Raw genomic sequence first — 17,500 nt, forward strand, 5'->3', positions numbered from 1 at the left:
AGCCCCAGAACATTATTCCTCCTCAACCAAACTTTACAGTTGGCACTATGCATTTGGGCAGGTAGCGCTCTCTTGCCATCCGCCAAACCCAGATTCGTCCGTCGGTCTTCCAGATGGTGAAGCGTGATTCATCACTCCAGAGAATGTGTTTCCACTGCTCCAGAGTCCAATGGCAGCGAGCTTTACACCACTCCAACCGACGCTTGGCATTGCACATGGTGATATTAGGGTTGTGTGCTGCTGCTTGACCATGGAAACCCATTTCATGACGCTCCCGATGAACATTTATTGTCAACAAACAGTTATTGTGCTGACGTTGCTTCCAGAGGCAGTTTGGAACTCGGTAGTGGGTGTTGAGTGATTTTTACGCACTTCAGCTCTTGGCGGTCCTGTTCTGTGAGCTAGTGTGGCCTATCACTTCGCTGCTGAGCCGTTGTTGCTCCTAGACATTTCCACTTCACAATAACAGCACTTCCAGTTGACCGGGGCAGCTGGCAGAAATCTGATGAACTGACTTGTTGGATAGGTGGCATCCTATGACGGTGCCACGTTCAAAGTCACTGAGCTCTTCAGTAAGAGCCATTCTACTGCCAAAGTTTGTCTATGGAGATTGCATGGCTGTGTGCTCAATTTGATTCACCTGTCAGCAAATGGCGGAATAAACTCATTTGATGGGGTGTCCACATACTTTTGGCCATATAGTGTATTTGGTTCCTTATCTAAAAACGTCAGTCTGTCAGTTTTTATAAAGAAGATGCCTTTTGCTGAGCTGTGGGACTCGTCACACATACAGCTCATCATATGTATTTTTCACTGTCAACATTCCCAAAGAATGCATACTATATTGTGGTGGAGGGCATAGTGTACACTCCTGCCTAGAGGACAGGTGCGACACTTCCATCTCTCCTATCCTCTCAACTCCCTTCCTTCTCCTGCGCACTTCAAACATTATTTCATTGAGTCAGCTTTCATGGTCTGGGCCGCAATGATCAAACCCCTTTGTCTTTTAAGACTATGAATAAGTACAGCACAGTCTGTACTGTCTCTGAGAATCCACACACACACACACACACACACACACACACACACACACACACACACACACACACACACACACACACACACATGCGCTTTGAGACGGATATATTTGTATTGTTTCAGCATGCGTACCACCAAGTGTGTTATTTGGGAGAGATCAGGCCTAGACCGAACCCTGTGTTCTCAGATAAGAGGGGGAGACGACGTAATCCTTGACAAAATATACCAAGTGCTTCGAGCATGTTTGGAATTGAGAGTCAGATTCATTTCAGATTATGTAACGTTGTAAAAGTTATGTTGGACAAAGTGTCTGTGAAAGTCATTATGTTGCTTGGCTGCAGTGCAGATGGTGGTGTCCTGTCAGTGTTACTTCCTGATATTGTCGTCACTGACCGTGCTGTTGTCTTGGAACTCAAATGGTGAATTTCAAATCTGCCAAAATGCTGATAATTGATTGACTAGACTTCAGGTACTGCATGCAGATGGCAGCATTGTCACAGTAGAGTCACTCTGTTACTTTCTGCCTCAGTCTGCTTTGCTGTTGTAGAACACGCCCAGCCTCAGGTTCATGGTAGCTACTAGCTTAATAAGTGAAATACATTGTTACATTTTTTTTAGGCTTAATAAAATATATTTTTGATGCCATGCTTGAATTGCTGGCCTATCGATTGTTTTTACACCCCTGTTAAGGTGTCTAGCTGCTTGTAACAGCCAGAGCTGGGCTGTGATGAGGTGTGTTTAGTCAGTCGGTTCTTTGCAGACAATACGGTTGGGTGTGTACTGTACCTTCTCTCTCTGCCTGGCTGCCACGTGGGCTGCGCTCACCCAATAGGTCGCCTGGCTGGTGGGACTGGAGCGCTTTGTCGCTGTCAAAATGGCAGCGGTTACAGTGATGTAGAAAAGTGCAACTTAACAATAACCCATATGCTTTTAAAGCTAGTAATCAAACCAGTCAATTCAATGTGGTGTTTCTGTCTGTTACAAATAGGCTCTCTGACTTGGAAACACACTGGTTTGGAGGCATTGGTAGTCTGGTCAAGCTGTAGGCTGACTGGACCTGTTGATGTTGTATAGGTTTACTTTCCTGTCTTCAGTAAAAGTGAGGAGGCAGACAGAGGGGAATGAAAGGACTAGCAGGGAGAAAGATGAAGATGCCATGGGAGGTGTGTGTGTGTGTGGATGGACACAGGGCATATAGGAGCTGATCAACTTGCTGTAATCTCCCTTGCTGTAAATAATGATCCATAAATGTCAAGCAGAGAGAAGTTGAAAGCGAAAGGAAGACGAGGGGGATTTAGGGTTGAGATAAGGAAAGTAATCTCCAACACCAGCCCCTTCCCTTGAGACCAGGGGAGAGGCTGGGGAAACTGGGTGAGGGAGGGGAGGCAGGCTGGGGGAAATGGGTGAGGGAGAGGGGGGAGAAATGGAGAGGTGGGGGGAAAGGGTGAGTGGGGAAAGGGTGGGGGAGAGGAGGAAACAGGAGGGGAGGAGAAAGGACGAAGGGGGGAGAGAGGGCAAAAGGCGAGGGAGTGTGGGGAGGGGGGAGAGAGAGGATGAAAGAGTTGCTGACTGAAGGCTGGGAGAAGTGCTGAATTGAAAATCTTGTGTGTGTGACTGCCAAGGCATGACCGTTCTATTACATGCTGACCAAACCGCCTGTGTGGCGTGAGAGAGCGTTGCAAAATAAATGTACACATATACATGTTATTCAATAATTTCATCCAAACTGCTAGTGTGCGTCAATGGACGTCTGTGTAGCCAGGCGGTAAAATAGAACTTGGTTGCAAGTCCCGCCTCTCCCATCTACTCATTGTTTTTTACGAGCACATACCCATGTGTGTCATTTAAAAAATGAACGATGTCCACACTCCAGACCAGTTGGTGGCCAACCGCCATATAAGATCCACAGAAGAAGAATGAATGAGGAGAGATTCATCAAAGAAAACTAGCTAAAAACGTACTAGGTTTCCTCTTTTATCTGTGGATTAGTTGTCGGAGTAGAGGACACATCATTTTGTGTGACTCAAAATTCTACAAAGATCCAGCAAGGACCATTTATGCATTTCAGGTAAAATAACAGCCCAATGTTTATCTCCCAGGATGAATGAGCTAGCAACAGCAAGCTAGCTAAATGTCCATGAATGTTTCATGTGTTTCGAACTCTCCCCAAATGAATATAGTTGGTAAAACAAGGTTGTCCACTGTCGGCATATCTATTTATTATGGCCATCGAAATGTTGGCTCTTGAAATCAGATCCAACAATAATATAGAGGGGCTAGAAAGCCAGGGCTTAAAAACAAACGTGTCATTGTACGCTGGCGACTCAAATTCCCTCTTAAATCCGCAATCTAGATCCCTGCACAGCCTCATATAGGATCTAGATCATTTTTCTAACCTCAGGATTACAACCAAACTATGATAAGTGGACCATATTATGTATTGGATCACAAAAAAATACTACTTTGACATTACCGTGTAGTTGACCAATAAAATGATCTGACGTTGTTGAAGTGGACATACTCGGTATTCAAATCCCTAAAGAAGTAAAGGAACTAACTACAACAAATTTGAACAGAAAATTAGCAAAAATAGATAAGGTCTTGCCACCATGGAAAGGTAAATACCTGTCGATTTGTGGAAAAGTCACCCTGATTAATTCTTTAGTCATATCCCAGTTTACCTATTTACTTATGGCCCTGCTTACCCTGAACAGTTAAAATTATTTGATCAAAAAATATTTACTTTATTTCGAACGGCAAGCCAGACAAAATTAAACGTGCTTATTTATATAATGAAAATTATTGAAGCATTAAACCTCTCACTAAAAGCATCAATCAACTAATGTTAACTGTTTATTGTGGGTTTTCCTTTCCTGTGGCGGTCCTCATGAGAGACAGTTTCATCATAGCACATGATGGTTTTTGCGACTGCACTTGAAGAAACATTCAACTTTTTTCCGGATTGACTGACCTTCATGTCTTAAAGTAATGATGGACTGTCATTTCTCTTTGCTTATTTGAGCTGTTCTTTCCATAATATGGACTTGGTCTTTTACCAAATAGGGCTATCTTCTGTATACCACCCCTACGTTGTCACAACACAACTGATTGACTCAAACGCATTAAGAAGGAAAGAAATTCCACAAATTAACTTTGAAATTGAGGCACACCTGTTAATTGAAATGCATTCCAGGTGACTACCTCATGAAGCTGGTTCAGAGAATGCCAAGAGTGTGCAAAGCTGTCAAGGCAAAGGGTGTCTACTTTGAAGAATTTGAAATATAAAATATATTTTGATTTGTTTAACACTTTTTGTGGTTACTGCATGATTCCATGTTTGTTATTTCATAGTTTTGATGTCTTCACTATTATTCTACAATGTAGAAAATAAAGAAAAACCCTTGAATGCATAGGTGTGTCCACACTTTTGACAAATACTATATATATAAGTTCGTTTCACAGTTAGTTTTGGTTATTTAACCTGCTTGTCCTAAACGCTTCTAGTGGGGATAGACACAATCAACATACGCGCGGATTCGGTTTGGTCAGGAAATGAGTTGTGATGTACAGTAGTTTAGCTAAGTGCATGACAAACTATGATTCTAACCGTGAATGGTTGGACCGTATCAATTAGCATATTTGATAAGGGTTCACTTTTGACAATTCTTCTCAAGGACTGTACCCAGTTATATCAGTATTTTGTTTTCCTTGTAGACTCGTTTTTCAGGCTTCTGCCAAATTGGTTGACTAGAATAGCCTTGAAGCAATACAGCTAAATTCTACAATGTCCACACAATGTCTATCAGCAGTGAGCACAGCTCTTTTGAATATTGATGTTTGGAAATGTTATCAGTCTGTTGTAGTCATTGTTATCATTCCATAGTTTCACTTTTTGGTAATATCACTTTCGTTGATCCTCATGGCGCTAGTAGTATCGGTGGGGCAGCCCAGGTGGGTTTACAGACCCTGATGGACAGAGAGAGAAGCACAAGCCACTCCTCTAAATGAGAAGCACTGAGATGCTGCAAATCCCGGAATGGAGTTTCCCAATGTTTGTTTTGAGCAACCTGATAGCCTTGTGTTGATAACCGTGTCCAATCGACCTTGGACGTAGGTGAAATCAATGCCACAATGTCTCATTTTCTCCCGTGGTTGTTTTATCTCTAAATGAACCAGACTGTTCTTTGTAGGTATATATTACTGCTGTGGTTCTCATATATACAGTATAAGCCTAGTTCCTATGTAAATACACAGTTGTTACACATATTTAAAATTCTTCATTGAAACACGGCTTTTGTTTATTGTAGAGGCCTGTGCAACCCTACATTACTCGTAATATCTGAATAAACCGTTTTGAAACGCCAGCAATCCGTCTGTGAATAAGTTCCATTCCATGTTTAAAATCCGATTCGTGTTTTGCTTCTAATCCTGGGTTCTTGCTGGATGATCCGTGTCCCTCTTGAGTGTGAAGTGAGGAGAGAGGTGGAGGGGGGAAAAGGATATGGGACCGTGGCTACGTTTCCTCGCGTTCTCAGGATAACCGTGTGTGAGTGAGGGATTGGGGAAGCTTGGTTTAGGCTATAAATCCCCCATTTCAATCACAATCGGACACTGGGGTTGAAAACAAAACCACTAAATCAATGTTCGTAAGGCAAGCTGGCTTCGCTGCGGGTGATGCGCGCCAACACAATGGGAGACAACGCGCTCACTTCGCTTGGAGGAATACAGCGTTGGAATAATATTATTCTACAGTAATGGGAATACTGTCGTGGTGGATCTTGAAGCAATACACCCGGACACTCTGCTGACGGAACCAGGAATATTTATAGATTTGTTTGCTGTGAAAACAAATGACTCTGTAAGCGACTGCAGTCTCGTAAAGAACCGTGGGCATTTTTTGCACAAGCGATGCATTTTGAGAGTGAGAGAAGCCGGACATGCCCTAAATGAAGACGCTGTGCTTGTTTAGTTGCTACATTATATTTGTTGCCAGTTTATAAATCCACCGGGATGTGAAAGGAATTCATTTCCTGCGTCGAATTCTCATGCCTTTTTGCACATCTGGATAAGTAAATTGTTTTGATATTTAATATTAGTTTAGTAGTGTAACTAATTTATTATAGTATTCGTTTAATTATAGTATCATTACAAATAGCCTACTATTACTTCCTTATTACTAGACGACATTAAATGACCAGTGTCTGGAAGTCATTTTTCCATTCAAAGTAACGTCTGTCCCACTCGTGTAGCCTATTCAGTAGCTCCCATTTCAGTTCATGTCCCTAGAGAATGTACCTTCTTGACGGTAATATAGAAAGGATGGAGCGAGGAACGCCACAAAGGAAAACAGTGTACCGGATCTCTCTCACCTTGGTAAAGAAAGAGAGCTTGGAGGAGGAGGATGGGGTTAGCTGCGGGAGCTCTGGACCACGACGTCTCGAGAACCCCAAAGTGGGCGCTTACCGTCGCGAGGTCTCCTCGGAGCTCCAGAGGAGTTGTCTGCTGGAGGAGCTGAAGGAAGTTGAGGATGAAAGCGACGAGTTCCACTCACACAACTACATGAGAAATTTCAGGACATTCAGCACCGGACAGTTAGAACTTGGAAAAATGAAAATGAAAAAGGCGCATCAGTTGCATAAAGAGTTGAAGGAAACTGCCACTAGCCCCTCCACAGAGCATGGTAACAACAGCCAGGCCTCAGAGGAGACCATGTCACCACAGAGTCAGAAGAAATCACAGGGGATAAGCTGGACACAGGAAAGCGCAGAAACTGACTCGAGGCTTAAGGTGGATATTTGCACTGAGACTGAAAAAACCGTGACAACATCTGCTTTCAACGGTGAGAATGGGAGTGTTGATAAGAAGAAAAGTCTTCTGAAAGCCAAGAGCACAGAGGACAAGGGCAGTGATGCTCCAACTAATGGGGACGGTGGTAAGGACAAGTTGTGTGCATCCAAAAGTAACGAAAGAGCCGCCAAGGCCTCTCCTGAGACCCCGCCACTGAAAAGCCACCCCAGCCTGCTTCGCCGGAGCTTCAGTTTCCGCCACTGGTCGGGTGGCGAACTCCTCCGCATCCGGGCCCTCTCCAAAGACAAGCACCACAGCAGCTCCGGGTGCGTCGGCCGCGGGGAAGGAACAGCCGGGGACCACAACCAGACCCCCCAGTCCACAGTCCTCCAGAACCCGGCTTACGGCGAGACGGGACCGCCTAAACGAAACACGTTAGAAGTCGGGGCTGTCCTTAACAAGACTGACTCAATGACAGAGCTGAGCCGCTGGGAACGAGCGAGAGGCAAAAACCGCACATTGGACAACAGCGATCTGATCACCCTTTCCATGAAGAGTGTGTCAGAGAAGGAGGGGTTTCTGAGAGGCACTGGCTCCCGCTCCAGTGGCTCGGACCGGCGGCTGGTCAGGTTCTTCAGCGGTATCTTCTCCAGGAAGGATGGAGGGATGGTGTCTACCTCCACTCCGGTGGGCAGCCCCAGCACTAACCGCTCCCTCAGGAAGGGGAAGATGAGCGGCCCCATGGCCTACTCCCAGTCCAGCACAGAGAGTGTTAACGGAGGAGGAGGCCTGTCGTCAGAGGGTAAAGGATGCTTTTCTTTACACACACACACACACACACACACACACACACACACACACACACAACCAGTTGTAGCTACAGTGTCCTTTCAGATATGCTCAAAACGGTCCACGGATTGTTTTTGGCCTGCACCTCTCCCCTCTCTCTGCCTCTCTCTCTCTGCCTCTCTCTCTCTGCCTTCCTCTACATCTCTCCGTCTCTGCTGTTTGTAGAGCAGAGGGGTGAAGGGCCAGGATACCTCTCTGTTTGACGGTAGAAGACCATTATTTGTTTAGGACAGGAGGGTGATGTTTCTCCTGTCTCTCTGATGCCTACTGCTGGCGTTTATCTTTCATTATAGTCTACTGCTGTTGTCTGAGGTTCATATAGTCAGTCTACTGCTGTTGTCTGAGGTTCATATAGTCAGTCTACTGCTGTTGTCTGAGGTTCATATAGTCAGTCTACTGCTGTTGTCTGAGGTTCATATAGTCAGTCTACTGCTGTTGTCTGAGGTTCAGATAGTCAGTCAGTCTACTGCTGTTGTCTGAGGTTCAGATAGTCAGTCAGTCTACTGCTGTTGTCTGAGGTTCAGATAGTCAGTCAGTCTACTGCTGTTGTCTGAGGTTCAGATAGTTAGTCAGTCTACTGCTGTTGTCTGAGGTTCAGATAGTCAGTCTACTGCTGTTGTCTGAGGTTCAGATAGTCAGTCTACTGCTGTTGTCTGAGGTTCAGATAGTCAGTCAGTCAGTCAGTCTACTGCTGTTGTCTGAGGTTCAGATAGTCAGTCAGTCAGTCTACTGCTGTTGTCTGAGGTTCAGATAGTCAGTCAGTCTACTGCTGTTGTCTGAGGTGTCTATGGCTTGTAGGAAGGCTGGCAGTTCTTCAGTCTATCTACATACATCTGTGAGGGAAAATGTGCAGGTGGCACAAACATGAAGAGAAGGATGTTTTAATCCGCAGCTACCGACTGATTCATCTGCTTGCTGTATCTCTCCCTCACACACTCCACACACACACACCTCTGCATCCTCTTCCACTTGTGGAAAGTGTGATATGATAGAGGAAGTGTGTTCCATTTAGAGCTGGCGACTCACTTTAGTCTTCCTCTGTCTGTATGGCCAGAGGCCCTCTCTGATTGGGTGGCTGACTGCAGAACCCTAAAAACATCAGGCTCTTGACTCCCTGTATTGTTATTGGCCAGTTCCCACTTCAAGGGGGTCTCAGGAATTCCGGCAATGTGGATGCCCCCCTATCCGTATCAGGGACGGTGTCATCAAAGTCCATTAAATCTCCCTCTGGCCTCGCCCTGCCCCACCTCCCTCTGGCCTCGCCCTGCCCCACCTCCCTCTGGCCTCGCCCAGCCCCACTTCCCTCTGGCCTCGCCCAGCCCCACTTCCCTCTGGCCTCGCCCAGCCCCACTTCCCTCTGGCCTCGCCCAGCCCCACTTCCCTCTGGCCTCGCCCAGCCCCACTTCCCTCTGGCCTCGCCCTGCCCCACCTCCCTCTGGCCTCGCCCAGCCCCACTTCCCTCTGGCCTCGCCCAGCCCCACTTCCCTCTGGCCTCGCCCAGCCCCACTTCCCTCTGGCCTCGCCCAGCCCCACCTCCCTCTAACTAGTTAATGGTGACAGGTATGGGTGGGTGTATATGGAAGGCAGGTTATAGAGGGAGGGAATGTGAGTGTGTGTTAGGGGTGTATGACCTACATCCACAGTCATGCAGAAGTAATGTGAAGGACATGTGTGTCAAAAGGCAGCCTGGTGAGTGTTCCTCTCTCCTATTCCCCCTCACAGAGAGTCGTTCCTCTCTCCTACTCCCTCTCACAGAGAGTCGTTCCTCTCTCCTACTCCCCCTCACAGAGAGTCGTTCCTCTCTCCTACTCCCTCTCACAGAGTCGTTCCTCTCTCCTACTCACCCTCACAGAGAGTCGTTCCTCTCTCCTACTCACCCTCACAGAGAGTCGTTCCTCTCTCCTACTCACCCTCACAGAGAGTCGTTCCTCTCTCCTACTCACCCTCACAGAGAGTCGTTCCTCTCTCCTACTCACCCTCACAGAGAGTCGTTCCTCTCTCCTACTCACCCTCACAGAGAGTCGTTCCTCTCTCCTACTCACCCTCACAGAGAGTCGTTCCTCTCTCCTACTCACCCTCACAGAGAGTCGTTCCTCTCTCCTACTCACCCTCACAGAGAGTCGTTCCTCTCTCCTATTTCCTCTCACAGAGAGTCGTTCCTCTCTCCTATTTCCTCTCACAGAGAGTCGTTCCTCTCTCCTACTCCCTCTCACAGAGAGTCGTTCCTCTCTCCTACTCCCTCTCACAGAGAGTCGTTCCTCTCTCCTATTTCCTCTCACAGAGAGTCGTTCCTCTCTCCTATTTCCTCTCACAGAGAGTCGTTCCTCTCTCCTATTTCCTCTCACAGAGAGTCGTTCCTCTCTCCTATTTCCTCTCACAGAGAGTCGTTCCTCTCTCCTATTTCCTCCCACAGAGAGTCGTTCCTCTCTCCTACTCACTCTCACAGAGGAGTCGTTCCTCTCTCCTACTCACTCTCACAGAGGAGTCGTTCCTCTCTCCTACTCACTCTCACAGAGGAGTCGCTCCTCTCTCCCACTCACCCTCACAGAGGAGTCGCTCCTCTCTCCCACTCACCCTCACAGAGGAGTCGCTCCTCTCTCCCACTCACCCTCACAGAGGAGTCGCTCCTCTCTCCCACTCACCCTCACAGAGGAGTCGCTCCTCTCTCCCACTCACCCTCACAGAGCTTCATGCAGATAAACAGTCATTTACTCAGTCACTCTGATATATTACTCACTCATCTATTTTGTTATACGCACATGCATGCATACATACACACACATCAGAGGGGCTCATTTGACTTGCAGCTCAGTGCCTGTTAACTGGCTGAGATGAAGCTAGTCTTTTTAGTTACAACTCCTTTGATCTCTCTCTCTCCTGAGCACCCTCTTCTTTTTCTCTCTTTTGTCTCTCTCTCTCACTCACCCTGAAACACACACACACACACACACACACACACACACACACACACACACACACACACACACACACACACACACACACACACACACACTGTGACTACTGCAGTGGTGTTATCTGAGACCCACTCCCACAATGGGTATAATAGGAGTAATATCCAGTTAGGACTGTGGCCAAGGGGGGATTGATGTTGAATCTACTAGATTCCTGCAGCTGTCATCTCCACTAGTTTGGCCTGGCTCTCTTCTGTTCCGGGGAGGTTCTCCACTAGTTTGGCCTGGCTCTCTTCTGTTCCGGGGAGGTTCTCCACTAGTTTGGCCTGGCTCTCTTCTGTTCCGGGGAGGTTCTCCACTAGTTTGGCCTGGCTCTCTTCTGTTCCGGGGAGGTTCTCCACTAGTTTGGCCTGGCTCTCTTCTGTTCCGGGGAGGTTCTCCACTAGTTTGGCCTGGCTCTCTTCTGTTCCGGGGAGGTTCTCCACTAGTTTGGCCTGGCTCTCTTCTGTTCCGGGGAGGTTCTCCACTAGTTTGGCCTGGCTCTCTTCTGTTCCGGGGAGGATCTCCACTAGTTTGGCCTGGCTCTCTTCTGTTCCGGGGAGGATCTCCACTAGTTTGGCCTGGCTCTCTTCTGTTCCGGGAGGATCTCCACTAGTTTGGCCTGGCTCTCTTCTGTTCCGGGGAGGATCTCCACTAGTTTGGCCTGGCTCTCTTCTGTTCCGGGGAGGATCTCCACTAGTTTGGCCTGGCTCTCTTCTGTTCCGGGGAGGTTCTCCATTAGTTTGGCCTGGCTCTTCTGTTCTGGGGAGGTTCTCCACTAGTTTGGCCTGGCTCTTCTGTTCTGGGGAGGTTCTCCACTAGTTTGGCCTGGCTCTCTTCTGTTCCGGGGAGGTTCTCCACTAGTTTGGCCTGGCTCTTCTGTTCCGGGGAGGTTCTCCATTAGTTTGGCCTGGCTCTCTTCTGTTCCGGGGAGGTTCTCCATTAGTTTGGCCTGGCTCTTCTGTTCTGGGGAGGTTCTCCACTAGTTTGGCCTGGCTCTCTTCTGTTCGGGGAGGTTCTCCACTAGTTTGGCCTGGCTCTCTTCTGTTCCAGGGAGCATCTCCACTAGTTTGGCCTGGCTCTCTTCTGTTCCGGGGAGGATCTCCACTAGTTTGGCCTGGCTCTCTTCTGTTCTGGGGAGGATCTCCACTAGTTTGGCCTGGCTCTCTTCTGTTCCGGGGAGGTTCTCCACTAGTTTGGCCTGGCTCTCTTCTGTTCTGGGGAGGATCTCCACTCGTTTGGCCTGGCTCTCTTCTGTTCCGGGGAGGATCTCCACTAGTTTGGCCTGGCTCTCTTCTGTTCCGGGGAGGATCTCCACTAGTTTGGCCTGGCTCTCTTCTGTTCCGGGGAGGATCTCCTTTAGATTGGCCTGGCTCTCAGTCAGTCCAGGTCTTTATTGTGTTGTCAGTCACTCCAGGTCAGTGTATAAGTCAGTCCAGGTCTTTATTGTGATGTCAGTCAGTCCAGGTCTTTATTGTGATGTCAGTCAGTCCAGGTCTTTATTGTGATGTCAGTCAGTCCAGGTCTTTATTGTGTTGTCAGTCAGTCCAGGTCTTTATTGTGTTGTCAGTCAGTCCAGGTCTTTATTGTGATGTCAGTCAGTCCAGGTCTTTATTGTGATGTCAGTCAGTCCAGGTCTTTATTGTGTTGTCAGTCAGTCCAGGTCTTTATTGTGATGTCAGTCAGTCCAGGTCTTTATTGTGATGTCAGTCAGTCCAGGTCTTTATTGTGATGTCAGTCAGTCCAGGTCTTTATTGTGATGTCAGTCAGTCCAGGTCTTTATTGTGTTGTCAGTCAGTCCAGGTCTTTATTGTGATGTCAGTCAGTCCAGGTCTTTATTGTGATGTCAGTCAGTCCAGGTCTTTATTGTGATGTCAGTCAGTCCAGGTCTTTATTGTGATGTCAGTCAGTCCAGGTCTTTATTGTGATGTCAGTCAGTCCAGGTCTTTATTGTGTTGTCAGTCAGTCCAGGTCTTTATTGTGTTGTCAGTCAGTCCAGGTCTTTATTGTGTTGTCAGTCAGTCCAGGTCTTTATTGTGATGTCAGTCAGTCCAGGTCTTTATTGTGATGTCAGTCAGTCCAGGTCTTTATTGTGATGTCAGTCAGTCCAGGTCTTTATTGTGATGTCAGTCAGTCCAGGTCTTTATTGTGATGTCAGTCAGTCCAGGTCTTTATTGTGTTGTCAGTCAGTCCAGGTCTTTATTGTGATGTCAGTCAGTCCAGGTCTTTATTGTGATGTCAGTCAGTCCAGGTCTTTATTGTGATGTCAGTCAGTCCAGGTCTTTATTGTGATGTCAGTCAGTCCAGGTCTTTATTGTGTTGTCAGTCAGTCCAGGTCTTTATTGTGTTGTCAGTCAGTCCAGGTCTTTATTGTGATGTCAGTCAGTCCAGGTCTTTATTGTGATGTCAGTCAGTCCAGGTCTTTATTGTGATGTCAGTCAGTCCAGGTCTTTATTGTGATGTCAGTCAGTCCAGGTCAGTGTATAAGTCAGTCCAGGTCTTTATTGTGATGTCAGTCAGTCCAGGTCAGTGTATAAGTCAGTCCAGGTCTTTATTGTGATGTCAGTCAGTCCAGGTCAGTGTATATGTTCTCCACCTTGACCTCACTTTTTCTTATTTAAACAGTTGCTGTGACCAGCAGAGCATACATCGTGTGTGTCTGTGCGCATGCTCGTGTCTGTTTCTCTGTATCTGCTGTCTGTCTCTTTTCCTCCCTCTGTGTGTTTCTAACTCTGTCTCTGAGTCTCTGTGCAGTAATGAGTCCACTGGCCTGTTCAGGCTGTGTAGAGAGACATGGAGTCAGGACTGGAGAAATCACCAGCCTGAACAGATAACTAACCATAGCAGTGACAGTGGGGGAGCAGAGCAGCCAGTGTAGCAGCAGCAGCAGCCAGTGTAGCAGCAGCAGCAGCCAGTGTAGCAGCAGCAGCAGCCAGTGTAGCAGCAGCAGCAGCCAGTGTAGCAGCAGCAGCAGCCAGTGTAGCAGCAGCAGCAGCCAGTGTAGCAGCAGCAGCAGCCAGTGTAGCAGCAGCAGCAGCAGCCAGTGTAGCAGCAGCAGCAGCAGCAGCCAGTGTAGCAGCAGCAGCAGCCAGTGTAGCAGCAGCAGCAGCCAGTGTAGCAGCAGCAGCAGCCAGTGTAGCAGCAGCAGCAGCAGCAGCCAGTGTAGCAGCAGCAGCAGCAGCAGCCAGTGTAGCAGCAGCAGCAGCCGGTGTGCAGCAGCGGCAGCCAGTGTGGCAGCAGCAGCAGCCAGTGTAGCAGCAGCAGCAGCGGCAGCAGCCAGTGTAGCAGCAGCCAGGCAGCAGCAGCAGCCAGTGTAGCAGCAGCGGCAGCCAGTGTAGCAGCAGCAGCAGCCCGTGTAGCAGCAGCAGCAGCAGCCAGTGTAGCAGCAGCAGCAGCAGCAGCAGCCAGTGTAGCAGCAGCAGCAGCAGCAGCAGCCAGTGTAGCAGCAGCAGCAGCAGCAGCAGCCAGTGTCAGCAGCAGCAGCAGCAGCAGCCAGTGTAGCAGCAGCAGCAGCAGCAGCCAGTGTAGCAGCAGCAGCAGCAGCCAGTGTAGCAGCAGCAGCAGCCAGGCAGCAGCAGCAGCCAGTGTAGCAGCGGCAGCAGGTGGCAGCAGCAGCCAGTGTAGCAGCAGCAGCAGCAGCGGCAGCAGCCAGTGGTAGCAGCAGCAGCAGCAGCAGCCAGTGTAGCGGCAGCAGCAGCAGCCAGTGTGGCAGCAGCAGCAGCGGCAGCCAGTGTAGCAGCAGCGGCAGCGGCAGCCGGTGTAGCAGCAGCAGCAGCAGCGGCAGCCAGTGTAGCAGCAGCAGCAGCAGCAGCAGCCAGTGTAGCAGCAGCAGCAGCAGCAGCAGCCAGTGTAGCAGCAGCAGCAGCAGCAGCAGCCAGTGTAGCAGCAGCAGCAGCAGCAGCAGCCAGTGTAGCAGCAGCAGCAGCAGCAGCAGCCAGTGTGGCAGCAGCAGCGGCAGCCGGCAGCAGCGGCAGCCAGTGTAGCAGCGGCAGCCAGTGTAGCAGCAGCAGCAGCAGCAGCCAGTGTGCAGCAGCAGCAGCAGCGGCAGCCAGTGTAGCAGCAGCAGCAGCAGCAGCCAGTGTAGCAGCAGCAGCAGCAGCAGCCAGTGTAGCAGCAGCAGCAGCAGCAGCCAGTGTAGCAGCAGCAGCAGCAGCAGCCAGTGTGCAGCAGCAGCAGCAGCAGCCAGTGTAGCAGCAGCAGCAGCAGCAGCCAGTGTAGCAGCAGCAGCAGCAGCAGCCAGTGTAGCAGCAGCAGCAGCAGCAGCCAGTGTAGCAGCAGCAGCAGCCGCAGCCAGTGTAGCAGCAGCAGCAGCAGCCAGTGTAGCAGCAGCAGCAGCAGCAGCCAGTGTAGCAGCAGCAGCAGCAGCCAGTGTAGCAGCAGCAGCAGCAGCCAGTGTAGCAGCAGCAGCAGCAGCAGCCAGTGTAGCAGCAGCCAGTGTAGCAGCAGCCAGTGTAGCAGCAGCAGCAGCAGCCAGTGTAGCAGCAGCAGCAGCAGCCAGTGTAGCAGCAGCAGCAGCAGCCAGTGTAGCATCAGCAGCAGCAGCCAGTAGAACCAACACAGCCAGGGAACATAACATAGTCCTACTGTAACACCTGGCAGCCCTCTCTGTGACTTAACAGCACCTTTCCAGATCTTGATTCCCCCAGGAGAGGAGAGACTGGTTTTTGATGGTCTTGGATTCTTTGTTCTCTTGCTCTTGGCCAAATCTCTTATGATTCATGCTGTGTGTGTGTGGTCTTGCCCTAGACCTTCTGAGCTGTCCCTCCACTGTGTTTGGTTGAGTAGGACACACACAGAGCCCCTCTGTGCTTATTAGCTGGACGCTGTCGCCCTGTGGTAGCCTTCACAGGGGTCATCGTGGGGTTAAAGAGCATGCATGGGGCGGTGTGTGTGTTAGGGGGAGCATTGTTGGGAGGTCGAGCCTTCACAGCCAGCGTACAACTGCCCTGTCTCCTCTCCTCCTTTCCCTCTCTCCTCTCCTCCTTTCCCCCTCTCCTCTCTCCTCCTTTCCCCCTCTCCTCTCTCCTCCTTTCCCCCACTCGTCTCTCCTCCTTTCCCCCTCTCCTCTCTCCTCCTTTCCCCCTCTCTCCTCCTTTCCCCCTCTCTCTCTCCTCCTTTCCCCCTCTCCTCTCTCCTCCTTTCCCCCACTCCTCTCTCCTCCTTTCCCCCACTCCTCTCTCCTCCTTTCCCCCACTCCTCCTTTCCCCCTCTCCTCCTTTCCCCCACTCCTCCTTTCCCCCTCTCCTCCTTTCCCTCTCTCCTCCTTTCCCTCTCTCCTCCTTTCCCTCTCTCCTCCTTTCCCTCTCTCCTCCTTTCCCCCTCTCCCTCTCTCCTCCTTTCCCCCTCTCCTCCTTTCCCCCTCTCCTCTCTCCTCCTTTCCCCCTCTCCTCCTTTCCCCCCACTCCTCCTTTCCCCCTCTCCTCTCTCCTCCTTTCCCCCACTCCTCCTTTCCCCCACTCCTCCTTTCCCCCTCTCCTCTCTCCTCCTTTCCCCCTCTCCTCTCTCCTCTAACCTAACCCTGCAGAGAGAGGGAGGAGTGCTAGCTAGCCAGCAGGCTCTAACCTAACCCTGCAGAGAGAGGGAGGAGTGCTAGCTAGCCAGCAGGCTCTAATCTAACCCTGCAGAGAGAGGGGGGAGTGCTAGCTAGCCAGCAGGCTCTAATCTAACCCTGCAGAGAGAGGGAGGAGTGCTAGCTAGCCAGCAGGCTCTAACCTAACCCTGCAGAGAGAGGGAGGAGTGCTAGCTAGCCAGCAGGCTCTAACCTAACCCTGCAGAGAGAGGGAGGAGTGCTAGCTAGCCAGCAGGCTCTAACCTAACCCTGCAGAGAGAGGGAGGAGTGCTAGCTAGCCAGCAGGCTCTAACCTAACCCTGCAGAGAGAGAGATGGAGGAGTGCTAGCTAGCCAGCAGGCTCTAACCTAACCCTGCAGAGAGAGAGAGGGAGGAGTGCTAGCTAGCCAGCAGGCTCTAACCTAACCCTGCAGAGAGAGGGAGGAGTGCTAGCTAGCCAGCAGGCTCTAACCTAACCCTGCAGAGAGAGGGAGGAGTGCTAGCTAGCCAGCAGGCTCTAATCTAACCCTGCAGAGAGAGGGAGGAGTGCTAGCTAGCCAGCAGGCTCTAACCTAACCCTGCAGAGAGAGAGATGGAGGAGTGCTAGCTAGCCAGCAGGCTCTAACCTAACCCTGCAGAGAGAGAGAGGGAGGAGTGCTAGCTAGCCAGCAGGATCTAACCTAACCCTGCAGAGAGAGGGAGGAGTGCTAGCTAGCCAGCAGGCTCTAATCTAACCCTGCAGAGAGAGGGAGGAGTGCTAGCTAGCAAGCAGGCTCTAACCTAACCCTGCAGAGAGAGGGAGGAGTGCTAGCTAGCCAGCAGGCTCTAACCTAACCCTGCAGAGAGAGGGAGGAGTGCTAGCTAGCCAGCAGGCTCTAACCTAACCCTGCAGAGAGAGGGAGGAGTGCTAGCTAGCCAGCAGGCTCTAACCTAACCCTGCAGAGAGAGGGAGGAGTGCTAGCTAGCCAGCAGGCTCTAACCTAACCCTGCAGAGAGAGGGAGGAGTGCTAGCTAGCCAGCAGGCTCTAACCTAACCCTGCAGAGAGAGGGAGGAGTGCTAGCTAGCCAGCAGGCTCTAATCTAACCCTGCAGAGAGAGGGAGGAGTGCTAGCTAGCAAGCAGGCTCTAATCTAACCCTGCAGAGAGAGGGAGGAGTGCTAGCTAGCCAGCAGGCTCTAACCTAACCCTGCAGAGAGAGGGAGGAGTGCTAGCTAGCCAGCAGGCTCTAATCTAACCCTGCAGAGAGAGGGAGGAGTGCTAGCTAGCCAGCAGGCTCTAACCTAACCCTGCAGAGAGAGGGAGGAGTGCTAGCTAGCCAGCAGGCTCT

The 17,500-nt window shown here is 50.2% G+C and overlaps 1 protein-coding gene across 10 annotated transcripts in view; it reads left to right on the forward strand.

The window, feature by feature from the left end:
* Nucleotides 1-17,500, forward strand: part of LOC106575459 (arf-GAP with GTPase, ANK repeat and PH domain-containing protein 1) — a 295,680-nt gene that overhangs the window by 60,277 nt on the left and 217,903 nt on the right. For 2 of the 10 annotated variants that reach the window (XM_045698084.1, XM_045698083.1), the window contains exon 1: nt 5,467-7,627. The exons of 3 other annotated variants lie outside the window; for them this stretch is intronic. In XM_045698084.1, the coding sequence (XP_045554040.1) occupies nt 6,328-7,627 (1,300 nt within the window). In that variant the 5' untranslated portion in view covers nt 5,467-6,327. Of the gene's footprint in view, nt 1-5,127; nt 7,628-17,500 lie in introns of those variants that run through there. 5 more of the 10 variants (XM_045698082.1, XM_045698086.1, XM_045698089.1 and 2 more) reach the window with 4 other exon arrangements.

Source organism: Salmo salar, chromosome ssa16 (assembly GCF_905237065.1).
Source record: "Salmo salar chromosome ssa16, Ssal_v3.1, whole genome shotgun sequence".
In the NCBI taxonomy this organism is placed as follows: domain Eukaryota; kingdom Metazoa; phylum Chordata; class Actinopteri; order Salmoniformes; family Salmonidae; genus Salmo; species Salmo salar.